This window comes from Pseudophryne corroboree, chromosome 3 (assembly GCF_028390025.1).
Source record: "Pseudophryne corroboree isolate aPseCor3 chromosome 3, aPseCor3.hap2, whole genome shotgun sequence".
NCBI classification, from domain to species: domain Eukaryota; kingdom Metazoa; phylum Chordata; class Amphibia; order Anura; family Myobatrachidae; genus Pseudophryne; species Pseudophryne corroboree.
In genome coordinates this window covers 80,440,681-80,461,937 of record NC_086446.1, presented here as the reverse complement: position 1 = coordinate 80,461,937, position 21,257 = coordinate 80,440,681, and the positions used below count along the sequence as shown (strand labels likewise).

Below are 21,257 nucleotides of genomic sequence, written 5' to 3'. Positions count from 1 at the left end.
AAAGGAGGGAGGAATATAAAAGGGAGGGGGGGAGTACAGCAATACATATATGTTTAATTAAATATATAGATAGATTAGAATCCCATGTATCAATATACAGACTACGAAATGAGTCAAGTCAAAAACCATAAGTCAAAGAAGGGGGGGGCTTTATAATAAGCTAACCAAGGAGACCATGTATCAGTAAAAGACAACGCATTGTTATGAACCACGCTGGAGAGGAATTCTCTACTTAGTAGAGAGCCAGTATTATAATGGTCCAGATGTTACATTGGGGGTAATTCCAAGTTGATCGCAGCAGGATTTTTTTTTTAGCAGTTGGGCAAAACCATGTGCACTGCAGGGGTGGGGGCAGATATAACATGTGCAGAGAGAGAGAGAGAGATTTGGGTGGGGTGAGTTCAATCTGCAATCTAAATTGCAGTGTAAAAATAAAGTAGCCAGTATTTACCCTGCACAGAAACAAAATAACCCACCCAAATCTAACTCTCTCTGCACATGTTATATCTGCCCCCCCTGCAGTGCACATGGTTTTGCCCAACTGCTAAAAAATATCCTGCTGCGATCAACTTGGAATTAACCCCATTGTTTTTGAGATTGCTTAAATTGGTCCTGAGGAGGAATTATTTTTGGTTTTATGGGGAGTTTTTTCTCACAGATGTATTCTTTCTGTAGTTGGGTACTAAAAATTAGGTTTTGGTGATGATGGATGAGATTAATGGGATGGACCAAAATGTGAAATTCACCTTTGTTGTACAACAGAAGGTGATTCACTTCCTTGATGTGGAAGTTATGATCCTTGATGGACAATTTAAAACATCACTTTATAATAAACCGACTGATGTCAATAATTTATGATTGGCCTCTAGCCATCACCCAACACCCCTGAAAATGGGGTTACCTTATTTCCAGTACCTCAGAGTGCATCGTATTTGTAATAATGATGAAGTGCACCAAATGTCTTTGATGACTTAAAGGTTCTTGGAGAGAGGTTATTCGAGCAAAGTACTTACACAGGCTAGATTAAAACCAGAACACATCACTGCTAAAAAGCACCTAAGTTAAAACTGAATGCTATAACAAATTCACCCGTGCGCTACCATAGGGCACTGTGTATGTGTCTATAAATTTATAGGACAAATAAAGCAAGAGAGACGGCTGCGCTCAGGGTAATGTGAAATAACAAAACAAAAGGAGAGCTGACGTTTATAATCTCTAAAAATATTTATTGTAGTCTCACATTAATATAATAGATGGATGAAAAGCAAATATAAAATATACAATATGTATAATGCGTATATGTACTCTGAATCACCGTGAACTGTTTAATAGCAGTAGTGTCCACACAGTGGGGAAACCCCCTTTTTTTGTATTAATCTGGTTAGCTCAATCTTGTAACAAAAAGAGATACTGTCCAGTAACTGTAACACTTAGTGTGGCTGTATGTTGTTACAGTGTATCTCATCTGGTGGTTCTCTCTATATGAACAGTAGCAGAGCTTCAATCTCTGTGTATGTGCAGAGGCAACAAGCACATTCCGCTAATTAGCGGTGTGGGTCCCGGCAGTCGGCTGTATAGGCAGGTGGCATGTGTAATGAATTTTACATCTCCAGTGGGCTGGCGACATCGAGCGTCCTCGGTGAAAGTCCACTGTAGTGCCCGCTGATACACTTGCAGAGGAGAGGGACGTAGCACAATTGCGCTGAGCGAAGCCGCTGCTTGTAGCGGGAAAGGTCCTCTGGTGAGGGGAGCCGTTCCTGTGCTAAGAGAGAAGCCGGTGGAGACTTAGCGGTGAGCAGAGTGTCAAAAGGAGGAGGAGCTAACGCGTTTCATCACGAATCACGTGACTTTCTCAAAGGTAGATTTAAAGCTTTAGCTGCACCAAAACCTAGACCAATTAACACAATGAGTACTGATAAATCTATAAATTCAGTGATATGGGTTAATGATTATACGACTGCTAGTGCAAAATTAACCTCTACAGCTAAACGGTTTTGGACAGTCGTTCAGACTGACCCGAACCTAACCATGCTTAAGAGTAAGTGATTACTCCCTTGTTAGAAACGTGGTAAGAATTTGAGGGACTTTGTTGTGCACACGGACATTACGAAACAGTCTGCGAGTCACAGTGAACATTTTATGACTAAAAGGGCAGGTAATTACAAGTGCCTTGGAAGACCACTCGCCTGTATTTGGAAGTAGGGGATTATATAGTTCATCTGCACAATATTGCATCAAATGCCCATGCAACCTATATTATGTAGGAAAGACTATATGCCAGTTTCGTGAGCGAAGGGCACAGCATCGCAGTGCCATTAAACTTGCCCTTGGTGGAAAAATAGTGGATCAACCTGTTGATAAGCACTACAAGCAATGTGGGCACAGCCTAGCTACCTTAAGATATAAGATGCTGGACTGTGTGGCAGATGATCTACGTGGGGGGGGGGGAATTGAGGTAAAATTTTGTTGCAAAGAGGAATATTGGATTCAAACACTGTTGTTCCACATGGCTTAAATTAATTATTTCCATTAAGCTGTTTTGTATAATATGCTGCTGTGGGAATTGTTACTTTATTGTTTCTACTGGTTTGCATTTAGCAACATTGTATTTAAACTGAGCATGTGTTGTTCTCAGGCTCAGTTTCCATGGTGACATGAATGCAGTCCCTCACCTCTGATGTGTCTGATTCAGACTGTCTGCAGCTGATAATGTCAGCAGGTTTCTTGGAGCATGCCCATGGGGTGTAGTATGGTTTGCCGGCGGTCTGGCTCCTGGCACCCAGCATACCGGCGTCGGGATCCCGACCGCCGGCATGCCGACAATGGGGCGAGCGTAAATGAGCCCCTTGCGGGCTTGCTGCTCTCGCCACACTGCGGGGACGGTGACACGCTACGCGCACCATGCTATTTATTCTCCCTCCAGGGGAGGGGGGTCGTAGACCCCCAAGAGGGAGAATAGTTGTTGGTATGCCGGATGTCGGGATTCCGGCGCCGGTATACTGAGCACCGGGATCCCAACGGCCGGCATACTGAAGACCACCCTGCACATGTTGAGCCCTGTTTTCACTTGTTTGTTCTTATAAAGGTAAGATGTTTTCACTTATTCTGTTATTCTTGACAAAGGCAATAAAGCCGAAATGTTGAAATACTGACCAGGGTGGTGGGGGGGTATGCCTGGTTATTGAATTCACTACAGTCCGTGAGTGCCACCTTTAACTATTTTATATATATATATATATATATATATATATATATACATATATATACATTGGCACCTGTAAGCTACACACAGGGTCCTGGGGGTGGATGGGAAGTGTGGATGGACCGGGTTCCCATCCATTTGGCCCAGACCTGGGTGCTAGGATTAAAGCAGAGGCTCTCCCATGAGTCAGGGCTCCTAAAGGCAGTTAGTGTCCAGGTGATAGGCCTGCTAGGGACAGTGGGATCCAGGGGGCTGGGCCACTAGTGTCAGGATGCCGGGACCTGAATGGTTCCTTATTAAGAGGGAGTGAGGCAGGGCCTAACCTCCCTGGTAGTTTATGCTAAAGACAGTGATCTTTGTATTATGTATATCTTTGTTTTTGAGCTACCTGAATAAAAGATATATGTTGTTTTTGCACAAGCCTGGAGTCGGTCGTTGGCGGATTTTTGTAGCAGAGCACATTCTAGCAAGTCTCCTGTTACAAATGGCGCCTGAACAGGGACCCTTCTGCTAGTCGTGTTACACGTGACAGAGGACCCAACAGCCGCAAGGTAGCGGCACACATACCAGCGAACTACAGACCAAGCTGAACTCATGGGCATCATTACCAGAACAAGGGTGTCGTGAGCAGTGGTTAAGACCAACCCCACAGGGTAAAAATAATGATATGTTTTGTTTAAACTGAATGTGTTCGATTTTGGTGGAAAGGTTTGCATTGGCAGCAAAGAGGTTAAACAGGGTGCATGGCCTGTTCTGTCTTATATGCTTTGTCCCATTCATTGAAAGTAGCTGTGCTAATTTGCTCTAAGGTGTTGCAAGCAGCTGATAATTTATGACTGAATTTCTTTTCCAAGCTTATTTCTACCTGTGCTTGCAAAATCTGGTAATGGGAGTCTGGTGTCCCTGTTATTTAGCTCATTAAGACCAATCAAGCAAAGTTGAAACCTTTTATAAATGTGGTTCTATTTAAATAGAGAAATTTGGTGGCACTATGTGTCCCAGCAATCCCTGATTTCTATTTTAAGAGCCTGATGGGAGAAGTTATTTATTTGCACTACCAGTGTAAGGTATTTGGGACCACTATGTACATGCTATATTTCAGTGCTTTGCTAAAAGCTTAATCTGTGCTAAAAAGAAAAAAGGAATTTTTATTTTCCCCTTCAATTACAGTTTTCAAAGGTAACAGGGTGAATAAAGATTTTCAGATATACAGCATATTCTGAAGTGTCCCTTCAAATGGGTAACAAAGAGAATTCATGCTAAAAAAAACAAAAGGGGTGACAGCTCTAACACCTCATGTCAGGACTTTATGTGACCCTATTAAAGCCCCACAATTGGAGAGTGAAGTGGAGAGCTTATTGGGGAGTAATCCAGATCTTGGGGAAGATTTTAGCATGGAACCTTTTTTTTTTGGTGTCACACGATAAGCGACCTTGAAAGCAATGTCCAATTAAAGGACCAGGAGCTACAAAAGCTTAAGGAAAAATTTGATTTCATTCAAGAGCAGGTGAACACCTTAACGCAAAAGCTGGAAGAGAAGGACTCTCTTTTGTCTGACTCTCTGACCAAATTGGGAAGGAGTAGAGAAGAGAGTGCCAAGCTCTCAAGCCATGTGTCAGAGTTGCAGAAAACCTTGACAAAAGCTAAACCCAGATCTGAAAACTTTGTAGTACATAGCCAAGGACGATTAGAGGAAATCTTCTGTGACCAGACACGATCTGGGAGTTTGGTGCTTGCCAATAAGGCTCTGTCGCAAGACTTGGCGGAGCTTCAGGAGGAGGTTTCTAAGCTAAAACCATTGGCTATGCCTAGTTTCAGTTCAGGCACAGGCGTAGCTATACCAATTGCTGAAGACGTTATGCCGAATGTTAGGTCAGAGACATTATCAGCCGAAATAGAGATGCCATCTTCGGGGGAAATGACGCCAACGGTGGTGCAGGCTATGGAAGAATGGTACCGTACTCTATTGGAACCCGGCTAAACTGGATTCCCTGTTCCAGCCAGAAGGAACAGGAAAGTTGAGCCAGAGCTGCCAGTGCCTAAGGCCCGAAAGGCTCCCTGCTATGCCACTAGTAAGGCCATCTGCCTGGAAAGTGGAAATGAGAACCCTTCCTCAGAGGTAGAGCATTTACAGGCACTAATGTCCATTCACTTGGTGTTTCCATTCCAGAGCATGGAGGAAGCTGCAGCCATTATTGGGCAGTGCACAAAAAATCCAAGGGAATTTTTCAAGCAGCAAGAGAGAGACACATCAGATGGCAGTGTTTTGTTGTTAACCCCTAGGTTGGCAGTGAGAAGTTCCTCCAAAGCAGGACACCCTCATTCTCCGGAAAAAGAACATCATAGTAGCTTGGGTGAAGAGTGGAACAAAACCCTGAGTTCAGTGGAACCTGCCCAAGATGGAGCATGGCAGCCACAAGGGCTCACAGAAGATATGTTTATGGACACACAAGATGATGATGTGGGATTCCCGGATGCTCCTCAGTTGACAGGGAGTGAGGAGGAAGCGGTAATGGAGCTGGGAGAGGTTGACTTGATGTCAAGTGATCATCCACCTCCAAAACAAGAATCCTCTAATCTGCTGGATCTGTGGCAGAATGATGAACCCCAGGAATCTACCTGGATACCTGGACAGATGGCAATTTGATGACTACTCAAGAGCCCATCCTAGAACAGGAAATCTTATCTGAGCTGGAGATTGCTTCTGTTGAGGTCTTGGAAACCCAGGATCCTTCTCCTGTTGATACGATGTACGTTCAGAAGTTAATCCCTGATGGGACATCACAGGTTCAGAAGCCCCCGGCTCTGTACATCCAGTGTACATGTAAGACTTTCTCTGATGAATCACCGAAGAAGACCATACCTTTGGAGGTGTCTCGCCTATGTGAGCTAGTCATGGCTAAGCTAGTTGCAATACAGAGTCCACTTCCGAAGTCATCCAGAAACCTGCTTCTGAAGGGGTTCCCCTCATGTATGATGAGGATAAAGTGCAAGATTTCGATCTTGGGGTTGTTGCACCCCGGCATGATCCACCACGGGAGGCTCAAGATCCAATTGCTGAACTGGGACAGTTTATAAAGAATACACTAAGTAAGGAGCAAGAACCTGTGTCAGAGGAATCAGTGCAGAGTCCAATTTCTGAGGTTGCTCTACCCAGGGAGAGTTCTCTATATGAGAAATGAGAGCTGGAAACTTTTAGGGGAGAGTTCCAAAAGCTGGCCCTAAGTAACAGCCAGCTAAAAGAAGTAGTGAAGGTGAATCCTGAACTACGGAGTCGAATAAGAAACCTGGACAAGAGAATTAAAATGGGTTATGTGCCAGTCATAGAACAGCAAGAGTCGATGGCTAGGGTAAAAGATGGGAGATCGAAGGACGAAGCAGTCACATTAATGAAGAAAATGTTATCCAAGCTGGAAAGACTGAAGGAAGCACTAAAAGTTCAACAAATGAAAGGACTTTCTGAGTCTCTGGACCAATGCCTCGCTCTATGGGAAAGGGTGGGGGCAAAGTTGGACCATGACTTCAGAACAATTAAAGTCAGGGCAGAGACTAGGTGTTACCGGTGCCAAGAGTTTGGCCATAAAAGGTGGAATTGTCCATATAGGCCAAGACCAGTGAGGGCCGGGGTGACTACTATGCCCAGAGTTAACTTAAAAACATTCCCCAGTCCAGAGTTGGTTAATGTCAGGTGTCACAAACACCCAGAAAAAAGTGAAACAACTTCCTCAGTAGCCAGTAAATCCAAGCCCAATAAGGGAAACATCCCTAAAGGTGGAAAGGTGAAGAGAAGGGGAAGTTTAGTGGGCAACAGGAAGTTGTCCATTAAAATGAGCACTTCAGCCACTATGCCAAAGTAGAGGGAAAGGGAAGGTGGCACCATGGAGTCGGTGCCACCAACCTTTAATGGAAATAGATTCCAAGGTCAGTTAAAAGGGCCTCGGACGTGTACTTGGGAGAGGAACTTGGGATCCAGGTGTATGGGCCCAAGTTATGTCCCAAAGATTTGTCAGCCCAAAATAATTGGCAAATGTGAAACTTTGCCAATGTCACATGCTGCTTTTCTGAGCCAGGAAAAGCTGAGGGAAAGGGTATGTGGCAGGAGAGGTACTTTGTCACCTGAAACTACACACAGGGTCCTGGGGGTGGATGGGAAGTGTGGATGGACCGGGTTCCCATCCATTTTGCCCAGACCAGGTCTTATAAGCTTATAGGCCCAAGAAGCTCAGCCCAAGAAGCTGCTTCATCAGCCAGCACCTGGGTGCTGGGTTTAAAGCAGAGTCTCTCCCATGAGTCAGGGCTCCTGAAGGCAGTTAGTGTCCAGGTGATAGGCCTGCTAGGGACAGTGGGAACCGAAGGGCTGGGACACTAGTGTCAGGATGCCGGGACCTGATGGTTCCGTATTAAGTAAGCGGGAGTGAGGCAGGGCCTATGTATATATATATATTGTGACAAGGATCACAAACACGGGGACTCAGATTAACACTTTCAGTGTTTATTTTGAACATCAGGTTACCACATAGCAAGTTAAATACACATGCAGTCGGTATTACAAGCAGTAGCATACAGGCCCTCTCAGCATAGCAGACTCTTGATAGGCTCCAGTGGTCCCTAGACTAACCCATACAACCCGGCCTATCACCTGGACACTAACTGCCATCAGGAGTGAGGTGACTCTGTCCTGGAAACCCTTATATCAGGAAATCCCAGGTGCTGCTGATCACACACTTGGGATTCTGCTACTGCTGCCCAAACCTGATCTGGATCCTCCACATTACTTTCACATGGAAAAATGCTGTCTCTGCCACACTCCTCCCCCTTAGCTTCAACCACCCTGCTGAAGCTACACTATTTTCAGGTGAGCTCTCTGCCTCGCCCACCCCTACCTGTGTCATCTGCCCAGGTACACAGCCTTCCCCCACCTTCCAGAGGTCACCCACCTCGCCTTCTTCCTCCTCCCCTAGCTTCACCATAGGGTTGCATGGAGAAACAGGACCTACAAACCTCCTGGAAAGGGCATCGGCATTGAGGTGCTGTTTCCCCAGATGATGCCTCACCTCAAACTTAAATGGCTGCAAAGACAAAAACCAATGGGTCACATGAGCATTCACCTCTTTGTTTGTATGCATCCACTGTAACGGTGCATGGTCTGTGACCAACAAAATTCTTGTCTCAATAAATAATATCTTAATGACTCAACTGCCCATTTAATGGCCAAGCGCTCCTGCTCTACAGTTGCACTCCCTGGGCAAAAATGTACGGCTAACGTAGAAGATGGGCTTCTCCTCTCCATCTACCTCTTGGGATAGGACTGCTCCTAATCCTGTCCCAGATGCATCCGTTTGTAACACAAATTGCTTTTTAAAGTCCGGAGCTTGCAAGACAGTACACAAAGCTCGTCTTAAATCCTGCCAAGCAGTTGCCACTGGTCTAGACCACATTATCTTGTCTAGGAATTGTTTTTTAAGACATTCGGTTAGTGGAGCCGCTCAAGTGGCGAAATCTCGAATGAGCCTGCGAAAATATCCGACCAAACCAAAAACTGTCCTAAGTTGTGATTTACATTTAGGTCTGGACCAGGTGAGGATTGCTTCGACCTTACTAGGCTGAGGTTTAACCTGTCCTCTGCCCACAATGTACCCCAAATACTTGGCCTCAATCATACCAATGGCACATTTCTGAGGGTTGGCGGTAAACCCGTGTGCCGGTGGAGATTTTAAAATGGCTTCTACCTTTGGCAGGTGTGACTCCCAGTCATAGCTGAAAATAACAATGTCATCAAAATATGCAGTCGCATATTCCCTGTTGGTCCGCAGCAACTTATTCATAGCTCTCTGGAAGGTTGCTGTGGCACCATGTAAACCAAATGGGAGCACTTTATATTGGAATAAGCCTTCTGGGGTAGAGAAGGCTGTTTTTGCCTTAGCAGCTTCTGTTAACGGGATCTGCCAATAATCTTTTGTCAAATCAAATGTAGTGAGATATTGACTATTGGCTACATTTTCTACAAACTCGTCCACCCGAGGCATAGGGTAAGAATCAAACTGGGACATTTGATTTAATTTTCGGAAATCATTGCAGAACTGTAAGGCACCTGAAGGCTTCGGTACTAGGACAATTAGATTATTCCACTCACTGGTGGATTCCTCTATATCCCCTAGGTGTAACATCTCTTCCACCTCCTGCTTTACCGCTGCCCGCTTCAGGTATGCAATATGGTCTGTTTAATGACCACCCCGGGTGGAGTCACCACATCATGTTGGATGATTTGTGTCTTTCCCAGAATGGCAGAAAACACATCTTGGTGGCGTTTCTCCAAGCTCACCACTTCCCATTTCTGGTCAGTAGTAAGCGTGACTTCAGTGGGTACCTGGCATTCTGAAACCTTTTTAGCTACCAAAGTGTGCCGATTGGCAATTTCCTTTCATGGTTTTAACAGGCTTACATGGTAGACTTGTACCTCCCTCCTTCTACCCTCCTATTGGACCCTGTAATTGACCGTTCCCGCTGCCTCGATGATCTCATAAGGGCCCACCATTGTGCATACATCTTGCTTTCTGTGGTGGGCACCAGCACTAACATTTTGTCTTCTGGATTAAAGGACCGGTTGACTGAGGTGACGTCATACCTCTGTTTCTGATGTTGTTGGGCCCTTGCCATGTGTTCGTTCAGCAGTGGCACAATCTGTCTTAGGCGGCCGTATAACTGGGTCACAAACTGAATGACATTCGGGTCCTAGCATGGTTGTTCTTCCCACCCTTCTTTTAAGAGATATAGAATCCCTCTGGGCTTTCTCCCATAGAGGAGCTCAAAGGGACTAAACCCTGTGGAGGATTGGGGTACCTCTGTGACCGCAAACATCAAGTAAGGTAGGTGTAGATCCCAATCTAATTTTTCTTGTGACACTACCCTCTTTATCATTTGCTTAAGGGTTTTATTAAATCTTTCTACCAGGCCATCTGTCTGCGGGTGGTACACCGAGGTGGTAATCCTGTTTACATTTAGCAACCAACATAAATCTTTCATGAACATGAAAGGTGTACCTTGGTCCGTTAAGACCTCTTTCAGTAATCCTAAGCGGGTATACATGGTTAGTAGTTCCCTGGAAATAGTGCCAGATTTCATATTGCGCAGGCGTATAGCCTCTGGGTGAAACAACAAAGAAAAAAAATGCTGCATCTGTGTCTCAGCAAACAAATCTAATAGCCTAAACCAGGGACTAAATAATGTTAAATGCACAAGCGCCTCTATAAGTAGATGTGTGAACTCCAATATACAGTATATTGATTGAGCAAAGAAAGGAGAAAAATAGAAGCGCTCATATCATTATAACATTATAGTACCTTGGATATTTTACAACCAAAGAGTCAATGAAAATTAAAAATATATATTTATTAATCAGAAAAAAAAAATATATTAAAAACACTTTCTTTAAAAAAAGCTATTATATAAATACAGTGTACTATCCGTATTTTCACTGAAAGGCCACAATAAGTAGATGTAGAAAATTCACACGGATTAAATTTATAATGTTCCAAGAGCTACTTAGAGCTGTAGGGTGAACTGATTGCAGTCCAAATATAAACGTCTGTTTACAATAAACATGCAACACTGTAGCAAATACTGCTGTAGAATAATGTTTCCTTTTAGATTGAACACAGTTGCTTTTGTGTATAATGATTGCTGATTGCAAGTACAAGCTCTTAGAGGTGTATTTAGCCGTTACAGGAAAACCTCAGAGTTGAAGGTGCCGATGTGGAGACAGTGATTGTAGTATTTTGTTACCTCTCCAATGGGGCTGGTAAACCCGAGCATCCTCGGGTTAATCCCACGTATACCCAGTCTGATGTATGGCTGGAGTGATACTTTAACCAGATCCACCCACAGCAGCAGTGAGACACATTGTAGGACGCTATGCACTGCACAGTGGATTAGTGAGTGTGAATCTTTAACCACTTAACTGATGCTTTTTCCCCAAAAAACCTGCTCTGAAATTGTCGAGTATTTTATGAGTGAATTAGGTGAAGAACATGAATTTAACCCTATCCAACATCGCGAACATCAGAAACATGGTGATCATTGCGGATTAAATTTTCAAAGCCGGGACAGCCTCCAGGTACACTGGGGGGGGCTTGGGGCAGGGGGGTTAATTTACACTCCCCAGAGTCTGCTATTGTCTGCAGCCACTGGAGAGGGCGTCCTCACCTGGTCCAGACCTAAATCAGCAGTGATCGGCAGCACGGCATTCAGTAGGGGAAAGTGTAGGGAGGTCCCTGACAGCAGCGGCGTGGGGAAGTTTCCCTTCCCTGCTGCTGCTACCACTGTTTATCTGACTGGTCGCATCCTGTGCGACCAGGTCAGATAAAGCACTTGCAGGATGGTCGCATCTGATGCGACCATGCCAGGCAAATGATTAAAGCAGATACATGCATATGTGATGTTTTGCAAGCTGTGCTCACTAGAAAGCACATGTCAATCCCTGTGTTTGGGGCTAGGAGCCCAGGGTGTCATGGATGAGGTTATTTGTGAATTCGGACTAGGTCAAGCTTACTGGGTTCTGGCTAGAGATCTTAGGACAGAAATGGGCAGGCTTAATATTAGATCTTTGCATTCAAAGACGTGGCAGTTTGGCTTTGATAGAGTACCAGCTAAATGGGAACTGGAACACTGGTAAATTGTGACACCAGTGCAAAGTATTGCTGGGATATCACCTGTAGCTGAATGGCACTGGGATAATGGTACCAGTGACCGGGATGCAGTATTTAGTCCACAGAAGCAGTCTTTCAGAATCACTGGGATTGGCTGCACCAGTGAATTACTAGATGCTGCAATGGATTTGTAGAAGCAGGTTTTCAAAATTACTGGGATTGGCTGTACCAGTGAATTAGAAATGCTGCAATGGTATTGCAGGAGCAGGTTTTCAGGATCACTGGGTTTGGCTGTACAGCAAATTTGGAAATAACGCAATGTTAAACAGGAACAGTCCTTCAGGATCACTGGGATAGGCTGTACTAGCGAATCCGCATATGCTGCCAGAATGGAACAGGAGCAGGTTTTCAGGATCACTGGGATTAGCTGTACCAGTGAATCTGGATATGCCGAGATGGTAAGGCAGGAGCAGTCCTTTAGAGTCACTGGGAGTCAGGAAGTGCTGTAGATGGAATTGCACTTTGTCTATACCCATCAGGAGAATCAGGAGCTCACAGAAGACTAATAGACAAAGCACTGACAATTTGCCTGTGCTGGTAATCAAGATTTATACCCCTGGCTGGCTGCTAATTGGTGGTGATGATCAAATGATGAGTAAGTGGTTCCTGATTGGACTCTCAGCAATCAGCTGACCAGAACTGTCATGGAGCCATCCATGGCTGATGCTGTTGGGAATCACCAATGTGGTGCATGTAGCAGAGGCTAGCAATGGGCACCAGACCTGAGAGCACTGGCAATGGAAGCACACCACAGCGGCAGAGCAGGACCTCAGATGGGCAAGCAGATGATGGACAGCGATTTGAAGTGCGGCGCAGGTAAGACAGAGCGCGGCTGGGGAGTGCTGAATACCTACAGCTTTTGATACATAATGTGCTGGGAATCTGGTTTATCCTAGCCAGTTTCAGAATTTGATGTTTGGATGTCTCTGGACCTGTATCAGAGTCTCTGGTAACTGGACTAGTGTTGTGCTGGAAGCTAGGTGGTCTGATATAGTTCCTACAGGAGTTACAGAAACCAGCACCAGGTAGTTGCCTAGACCCAGAACAGAGGCGAGGAATTTTATCCTGCCAGTGGTCTTTTCCAGGGAACCCCGCAAGGGGCTTTGGGTTTTGCTGCACCAGATGGGCTTGTTGCGGCCCCCTGTCTGGGTTACCTGAGCTTGTGTAATGGTATCAGTGATAATGAATAGGAACTGATGTAAACTAGGATATTAGACAAAGGAGAAACGGCTGCGCTTGGGGTACTGCAGATGGGTAAAAAATGTGTGGAGAGTTGACAAGAATAATTAATAAAAAAAAGTTTTTATTGTTATATTCAATACAGGTATATCAATAATGAATAAACATTGCATTAAAAAAACATAAAATGTCTATACTAAACACACCAATCTATAGGAACACAGTATCAAAAGGAATTAATGTTCACCTCATTCAGAGTATAGTGATGATACTTTTGTAGCAGCAATTGTGACTAAATAGTTACAGTTTATGTCTCCAGGGATTGTTCACTCAATATCATATATTATCCATCACATATTTGACTGCCGGGCTCCTATCCGTTTATCATATTGGAAAAGTGGCTGCTGTATGTACACATGAATAAGTTTATTTTCTTAGCCAACTGAGTGAACAATCCCTGGAGACATAAACTGTAACTATTTTGATACTGTGTTCCCATAGATTGGTGTGTTTAGTATAGACATTTTATGTTTTTTAATGCAATGTTTATTCATTATCGATATATTGAATATAACAATAAAAACTTTTTTATTAATTATTCTTGTCAACTCTCCACACAATTTTTACCCATCTGCAGTACCCCAAGCGCAGCCGTTTCTCCTTTGTCCATATTTGTTCCCTAAAGGCACACGCACAGTGCCTTTCCGGCAGCGCTCAGGTGCTACTGCACATTGGTAAATTAACTACTCAGGCGCTTTGGCAGTTTTTTTAGTAGTTTAAACTAGGATATTAGGCTGGAACCGATGGAGCCTGTGATAATGTCAGAGTAAAGCATGGCTACAGCCAGAAAAAACATACGGCTCCACTTATAGTAGAGGTTATTGCTTTAGACCATGTTATACAGGTATTTTACTGTGGTAAACTACACTGGGCCCAGCAGGCTGACCCTCAGACATTTGATGAGTTAGCAGTGGTTATTGAGAGGTACCTGACCCTGGGTAAATTGAATAAAGCCAAGCAAGGGTTACAGCCAGTACCTAAGACCAGAACCCAGGTCCCCGTTGTTAAACCAAACAACCTGCCTACTGTATAGTATGATTGCCTAAAGCAGGGGGTAGCCGATGGATTGCAGCACAGGAAAAACAGCATGACCAGTAGTCAGCATGGCAGCTGGAAGTATTTGCCCAGCTGAAACCATGCTGTTTCATATGATGGTACACATTGAAGGCCAGGATATCTGGGCCTTAGTTGATACTACCAGTGAATTGTCAATCATCTCTGCTAACCTGGTTCCTCTTGGATCTGACCATGTTTTACCACCATGGATGCTGTGTATACATAGGGACATAGAAGAATACCCACAAGTGCACCTCCTGGTGGGGATTAAAGAATGACCAATAAAAATGATACGAGTTAGAGACATATTGGTCCCCCATTGGTGAAATGTGTCTTTACAGGACTTTGGATGACATCAACACACTGATGGCAACTTGTCCAATGCTTTTGAAAATGTGATAGTGGTAAATGGTTAGGTAAACTCTGCGTCAACACCTGAAGGTGTACCTTACTTTGTGGTGAAAAACAATTTATTGTACCATGTAACTTATTTGCAAGGTAAAAGGGTAGACCAGTTGCTGGTTCCCCGGAAACATCAGCAGCTGGTATTGAGGGAGGCTCACATGCATTGATGGGGTGGCCATTTAGGGGAGGAGAAAACTCTCCAGCGTATCCAGCTATGGTTCTTCTGGCCAGGCATTAATGCCGCAATAAAAAATATTGTCAAGAATTCCAGGTGTGCCAAAAGACTGCACCCCAGCCAGAATTTAGGGGACCCTTGGTTCCCCTGCCAATCATTTCCATGCCTTTTGCTCAAATTGGTATGGATCTGATAGGGCCAGTGTAAAAATTGGCTTGTGTGCATCAGTATATATCGGTGGTGGTGGTGGACTATGCCACCAGGTACCCGGAGGACATACTGTACCACTACGTAACATGAAATCTAGAATTATTGCCGTGGAGTTGCTGATGCTGTATACCTGTCTGGAATACCAAAAGAGGTCCTGACGGGCCAAGATACCCATTTTGTGTCTAAATTAATGAAAGACCTGTGTCAGATGGCCTGGTCGAATGCTTTAACCAAACCCTTAAGCAGATAAAAAGGGCAAGCGGGATTGGGACCTACTCTTACCTTATTTAATTTTTGTTGTCCGAGGGGTACCCCAAGCCTCTATGAGGTTTAGCCCACTCAAACTTCTCTATGGTACACAGCCCAGGTGGGTACTTTATCTATCAAAAGAAGGGTGGGAACAACAATCGTTCCAAGAGCCTAACATTGCTTAGTTCGTGTCCCAATTATATGGCCGTCTAAGACAAATTGTACCACTTCTGAATGAGCATATGGAAAGGGCTCAACAGCATAAAAAATGCAGTTAGGACATTACTGCTGTCAACCAGACCTTTAATCCAGACAACAAGGTACTGGTACTCCTGCCTACTACTGAAAGTAAACTCTTTGCCCAATGGCGAGGCCCTTATGAGATCATAGAGGGGGTGGGACCTGTGAACTATAAGGTATGGCAAGTGGGTAGAAGGAAAGAGGTACAATTTTACTATTTGAATTTGTTGACTCCTTAGATACAGAAAGTGACAGTCAGCACTCTTTAGTGGCCATGAAAACCCCAGAATGCCATGTGCCCATTGAAGTCACCTTGAGTCCTAGTCAGAAACAAAAAGTAGTAAACTCAGTAGCATGGTACCAGGATGTGTTCTCTGCCCTCCCGGGAAAACCCAAATCACACAGCATGATATTGTTACTCTATCCGGGGTGGTGATAAAATAAAGACAATATCGTATACCTGAGGCCAAACGGGCAGCAGTCACATTGGAAGTGGAAGAGATGCTGCACCTAAGGGTCATAGAGGAGTTAAACTGTGAATGGAATAATCCCATTGTTTAAGTGTCTAAGCCTTCAAGAGCTTTAAGATTCTGTAACGACTTCAGAAAGTTAAATAAAGTTTCTCAGTTTGATTCCTATCCTATGCCCCGGGGGTTAATGAACTGGTAGAAATTTTAACAACAAGCCAGTATCTTACGACATATATGTTTAATGAAGGGGTACTGGCAAATTCCTCTGATGGAAGCCAAACAAAGACACCTTTCTCTACCCCAGAAGGTTTGTTCCAGTATAAAGTGCTGCCCCTTTTGGCACCCCTGCAACTTTGGCACCCCTGCAACTTTCTAAAGAGCTATGAATAAATTGCTCCAGCTGAACAGGGAATATGCAGCAGAATATTTACATGACATTGTAAGTTTTAGCTCTGACTTTGAGTCACACCTTCCAAAGGTGGATGCAGTGTTACAGTCTCTATGGCCACATGGGTTCACAGCTAACCCAGAGAAGTGTGCCATTGGAATGGTGGAGGCAAAATATCTGGGGTATATTGTAGGCCGAGGGCAAGTTAAACCTCAACCCAGCAAAGTGGAAGCAGTCCTCGCATAGCCTAAGCCAAAATGTAAGTTGCAACTCAGGACTTTCCTTGATCTAGTGGGCTATTATCGTAGGTTCATACGCGATTTTACCACCAAGATGGCACCCTTAAATGAATGTCTGAGGAAACAGTCCCCAGACAAGACAGTATGATCTAGGCCCGCTTAGACTACTTGGCAGGATTTAAGGCAAACTTTATGTGCAGAACCTGTGTTGAAAGCCCTTTCAGAAAGCAGTTTGTGTTGCAGACTGGTGCCTCTGGGACAGGATTAGGAGCAGTCCTTTCTCAAGAAGTGGAAGCGGAAGAGAAAATCATCCTCTACCTTAGCCAGAAATGGCTGCCTAAAGAACACAAGTACTCAATTGTTGAGCTGGAGTGCATTGGTGATTAAATGGGCAGTAGAGTCTCTGAGATACTATTTGTTGGTGTGAGAAGTTGGGCTAATCATTGACCATGCACCCTTACAGTGAAGCCACACAAACAAGTAGGTGAATGCTTGTGTGACTCACTGGTTTCTGGCCTTACAGCCATTCAAATTTGAGGCGCAGCATCATTCAGGAAAACAGCCCCTCAATGCAGATGCCATTTCCAGAAAGTTTATGGGTCCTGATCATCCTAGCATCCTAGCAACCCTGTGGTGAAGCTAGGGGAGGAGGGTTAAGAAGGGGATCTGTGGAAGCTAGTTGAGGGGTATGTTACCAGACAGATGGCACAATTAGGTTTGGGTGAGGCAGAGAACTCGCCAGGTGAATTCATAGCTTCACCAGAGTGGTTGAACCTAAGGGGGAGGTGTGTGGTAGGGACAGCATGATTCCACATGAGCTTAATGTGGAACGACAGGCTTTTGCAGGATTGGAGCAGCAGCAATAGATCTGATGGAATCCAGTCCTGGTTTTAGCGGAGTCTGTTGTAACCCACAGTTGGGCTAATCAACTTGTCTGCTACCTTTAAAAATGTGTTTGTTCACTTAGTCATTGCTCCTGATGCCAGAAAGGGGCCAAGTGATAGGTTGGGGGTCTGGGTTACGTAAGGAGCCATTTGGAATCTGCACTATTTGTGATTACCAGAACTTGGAATGTTGTGCTTCTGTTTAAAGACTGCCTATAAAACCTGACCTGCAAAACCTACATGTATTGTGTATATTGCCTGAGGTGGAAATAAAGTGAATTGGACTGTAGTCCATCTGTGTGTTTTTGTCACCTACTCCTGTCACTTAGCTTAGTCAGCCTGCTAGCTCGGTACAACATTTTGGCATAAACTGGATACAAACAATTTTGTAAACTGTGAGGTGGTCTAAATTGAATAGAAATTAATGTGATTGAGGTTATTATTAATACTGTAGAGAGGAAAACAGACTCAAATTGTGTGATTTTAGCAGTTTTTGTAAATGTTGGTAAAATCAAAATGTGAAGTTAATGCAAATCCAAAACCAAAACATGGGGGTAGGTAAACATATAAAATCCTTAACATTATCAGTGAATCAACTTATAGCCTAATAACTGATGCAGTATATACACCAACGTATCTACATTACACAGTGTTATTCTCAGTGATGACGTCAAGCTGAGTGTGAGGCTGAAAATGGTACTTATGTAATACAGATCCCTCATCTCTCATCAGGTTACAGGATTGTGATCTGACCTCCTCCTGCTGTGATGATCTCTGCTCTGTTATTACTACACACCGCTCTCTGACCAGACTGGACCTGTCATTGACTGCTCTGCTGGACTCTGGAATAAAAGTTCTGTGTAAGGGACTGAGGCATCCAGCCTGTACCCTAAAGGATCTTCGGTAAGACTATTTATATATGTGTTCTTTTAGTCATAGTTACCTACTTTGCTGCCTCCTCCTCCGGGAGAAGGCAGCGTTGTAGGTGTAGGGGGGGCGTGGCCGGCAGCAGGATAGGTGGTCCAGGGGAGTGGCTGGCAGCAGGATGGGCGGGCCGGAGGCGTTACACCAGGGTCGCGTCATCGTGACTCCGCCTCCCGCTGTGCTGTGCCGAGAAACGAGCCACTGCATAGCGGGAGGCGGAGCTACGATGACGCAATTCAGCGCGAATCGCGTCATCGGACCCCTCCAGCCGCCCGCTTGTTCTCTGCTGCGGGCGGCCGAGGAGGAGAGCGGGAGGCTTGCCCACCTTTCCGGGGGGCCTGGAGGGTCACCCGATTTTCGGGAGCCTCCCGGCCATTCCTGGAGGGTAGGCAAGTATGCTTTTAGTACAGTGCTTATACCACACAGGACACATTCACAGAAGTATTAGCTACTGTAATTTATTTATTTACCATTTCTTATATAGTGCAGCATAAACTGTTGCACTTTACAATTGGAAACAACAATGATAAAACAAAACTGGGTAATAGTCACAGAGGTAGGAAGGCCCTGCTCGCAAGCTTACAATCTATAGGTAAATTTGCATTGATACACAAGGATATGTGCAATCTATTGCATAGTTGGCCACCAGATTGCAAAGGTTTTTGGTGGGCTGTATGATATGGCACACAGTGATGTTGGCCTGGGGTCAGGAGGATGGGAAAGTGAAAGAAGAACTATGTGAGGATATGTGTGGGCTGTACAGAGGGGATGCAACTGGATATGAAAGCTTATGAAGGCTGGGTGAGCGGTTCTGGAATGTGATAAACGAGCCTGAAGAGATGAGTTTTTAGGGAACGCTTAAAGTTTTGGAGACATGGGGAAAGTCTTATTGTGTGTGGTAGATCATTCCACAGAGTGGGTGCAGCCCTAAGAAAGTCCTGCAATTGTAAATGGGGGCGAATAATGAGTGTGGATGAGAGACGTAGATCTTGTGAAGAACGGAGAAGTCGAGTTAGGGGGAATTTTGAGATAAGTGAAGAGATGTAAATTGGTGTTTGGTTAATGGCCTTGTGTGTGAGTAAAAGTATATTTTACAGGTTGAGTATCCCATATCCAAATATTCCGAAATACAGAATTTTCCGAAATACAGAATTTTTTTAGTGAGACTGAGATAGTGAAACCTTTATTTTCTGATGGCCCAATGTACACAAACTTTATTTAATACACAACATTATTAAATATATTGTATTAAATGACCTTCAGGCTGTGTGTATGAGGTGTATATGAAACATAAATTAATTGTGTAAATGTACACACACTTTGTTTAATGCACAAAGTTATAGAAAATGTTGGCTAAAATTACCTTCAGGCTGTGTGTATCATGGCCCTCATTACGAGTTGTTCGCTCGCTAGCTGATTTTAGCAGCCGTGCAAACGCTAAGCCGCCGCCCTCTGGGAGTGTATCGTGGTGCAGTTGTTAAAAATAAAAAGTACACTGCTGTATGCTGTAAAATATAGGGGTGCTGCTGGATCTGTATGTTGTAAAAATTCAGTGGTGCAGTTGTTAAAACTTAAAAGCATGACTTCCGGTGGCCGGACCAACTACTGTGTCTGCTTTTTATCACAGCGCCTCACCACACGGAGGAATTCTTCAGCTTGACATGATTATTCAGGTATCCTTGTGTTGTTGAATCTTTAGGCTGCCTGGAGATGTCTTAATTGTGGTGGAGTGCTAAAGCTACCCCGGGAGCCCGGCCATCAGCAGAGATGGCCTGTATAACCGCCAACGTGGCGTTTGGCACCAACACCCTATGGTGGCTTAAAGAACGCTCCCTGTACAAAGATACACCTGTTATCACAGGGCAGATTGTGCAAGATCTCATTGCCTCTCACCCGGTACTGCCACAGAATAACTGCTGGTTGATGAGCCACCTGGCAGCGGAGGGTCGTTGGTGTGGAGACTGGAGTGTGCTCTTACCTGTTGCGGCCAGCTGCTGAAGAGACTCGCAGCGTGGCTTGTGCTGTGCATAGCAGATCTGCTGTGGAGGATCATGGCTACCTGGCTCTCCTCACCCGAAGCTGCCCAGAGTCCTAGCCCCTCTGTGCGGAGCGGCCCCCTGTGACGCCGCGGTGTGGACCTACAACCTCCTTGAGCCCGCTGCGAGGGAGATCATCGCTGCTCCCGTTCTGCCCCTCTCTCCTGCCGGTGACCCAAACATGACTCTGACACGGGAGTCCAAGACCAGCAGGAGCCTGTCTGCTGTAAATGCGGCACTGCATTGGTTGATGGGGGAAGTGCTGCGGCCGCCTACAAGCTGTTTCACAGAGTGGCGGCTAATACATCTGATCCGTCCCGGTTGAGTTGGAGTGGTGGCAGATGGGGGAGGTATCGACGACGCCGGGGACCTGCGCGGTATAGTGGATGGCCCATCCAGATCCCTCCCGCTTGGAGTAATTCACCCTGTGGAGCTGTGCTGGCCGTTTCAGTTGTTGACTACACTCCTGCTTGTGGTTTGGCTAAGTAGACCCCAGCTGAGGGGTACAGAGCCCCTGACCCAGCATTTATATACCTCCTTATCTGTGGGAGACAGTGATCACTAACTCTGGTGATACCGAGCTGCAGTATACTCTTTATTGAGACTGTGCTGTGCACTGGGAACTACATTATTGCCCTGGCTCGGATTGCATTCTTCCTCCTTTTTCTTTATGTTAACATTTTGCATGTTTCCTGCCCCTTATTTTAGCCCCTTCCTGCTCACTGTGGGGACACATCCGGATTTGACTCTTTTTTTCCCCCTGCATAATAATGTTGCTCCCCACCTTTTTTTTTCTGCTTGTTCCCCATACTATTTTCACAAGGAAACACTGCTT

General features: G+C 44.9%; 1 protein-coding gene across 1 annotated transcript in view; it reads left to right on the top strand.

Annotated features, from left to right (window-relative positions):
• LOC135054807 (NACHT, LRR and PYD domains-containing protein 3-like) overlaps positions 1 to 21,257 on the top strand; it is a 430,555-nt gene that overhangs the window by 175,625 nt on the left and 233,673 nt on the right. Inside the window, exon 7 of the mRNA XM_063958167.1 lies at positions 18,195 to 18,365. Within this exon, the coding sequence (XP_063814237.1) occupies positions 18,195 to 18,365 (171 nt within the window). The remainder of the gene's footprint in view (positions 1 to 18,194; positions 18,366 to 21,257) is intronic.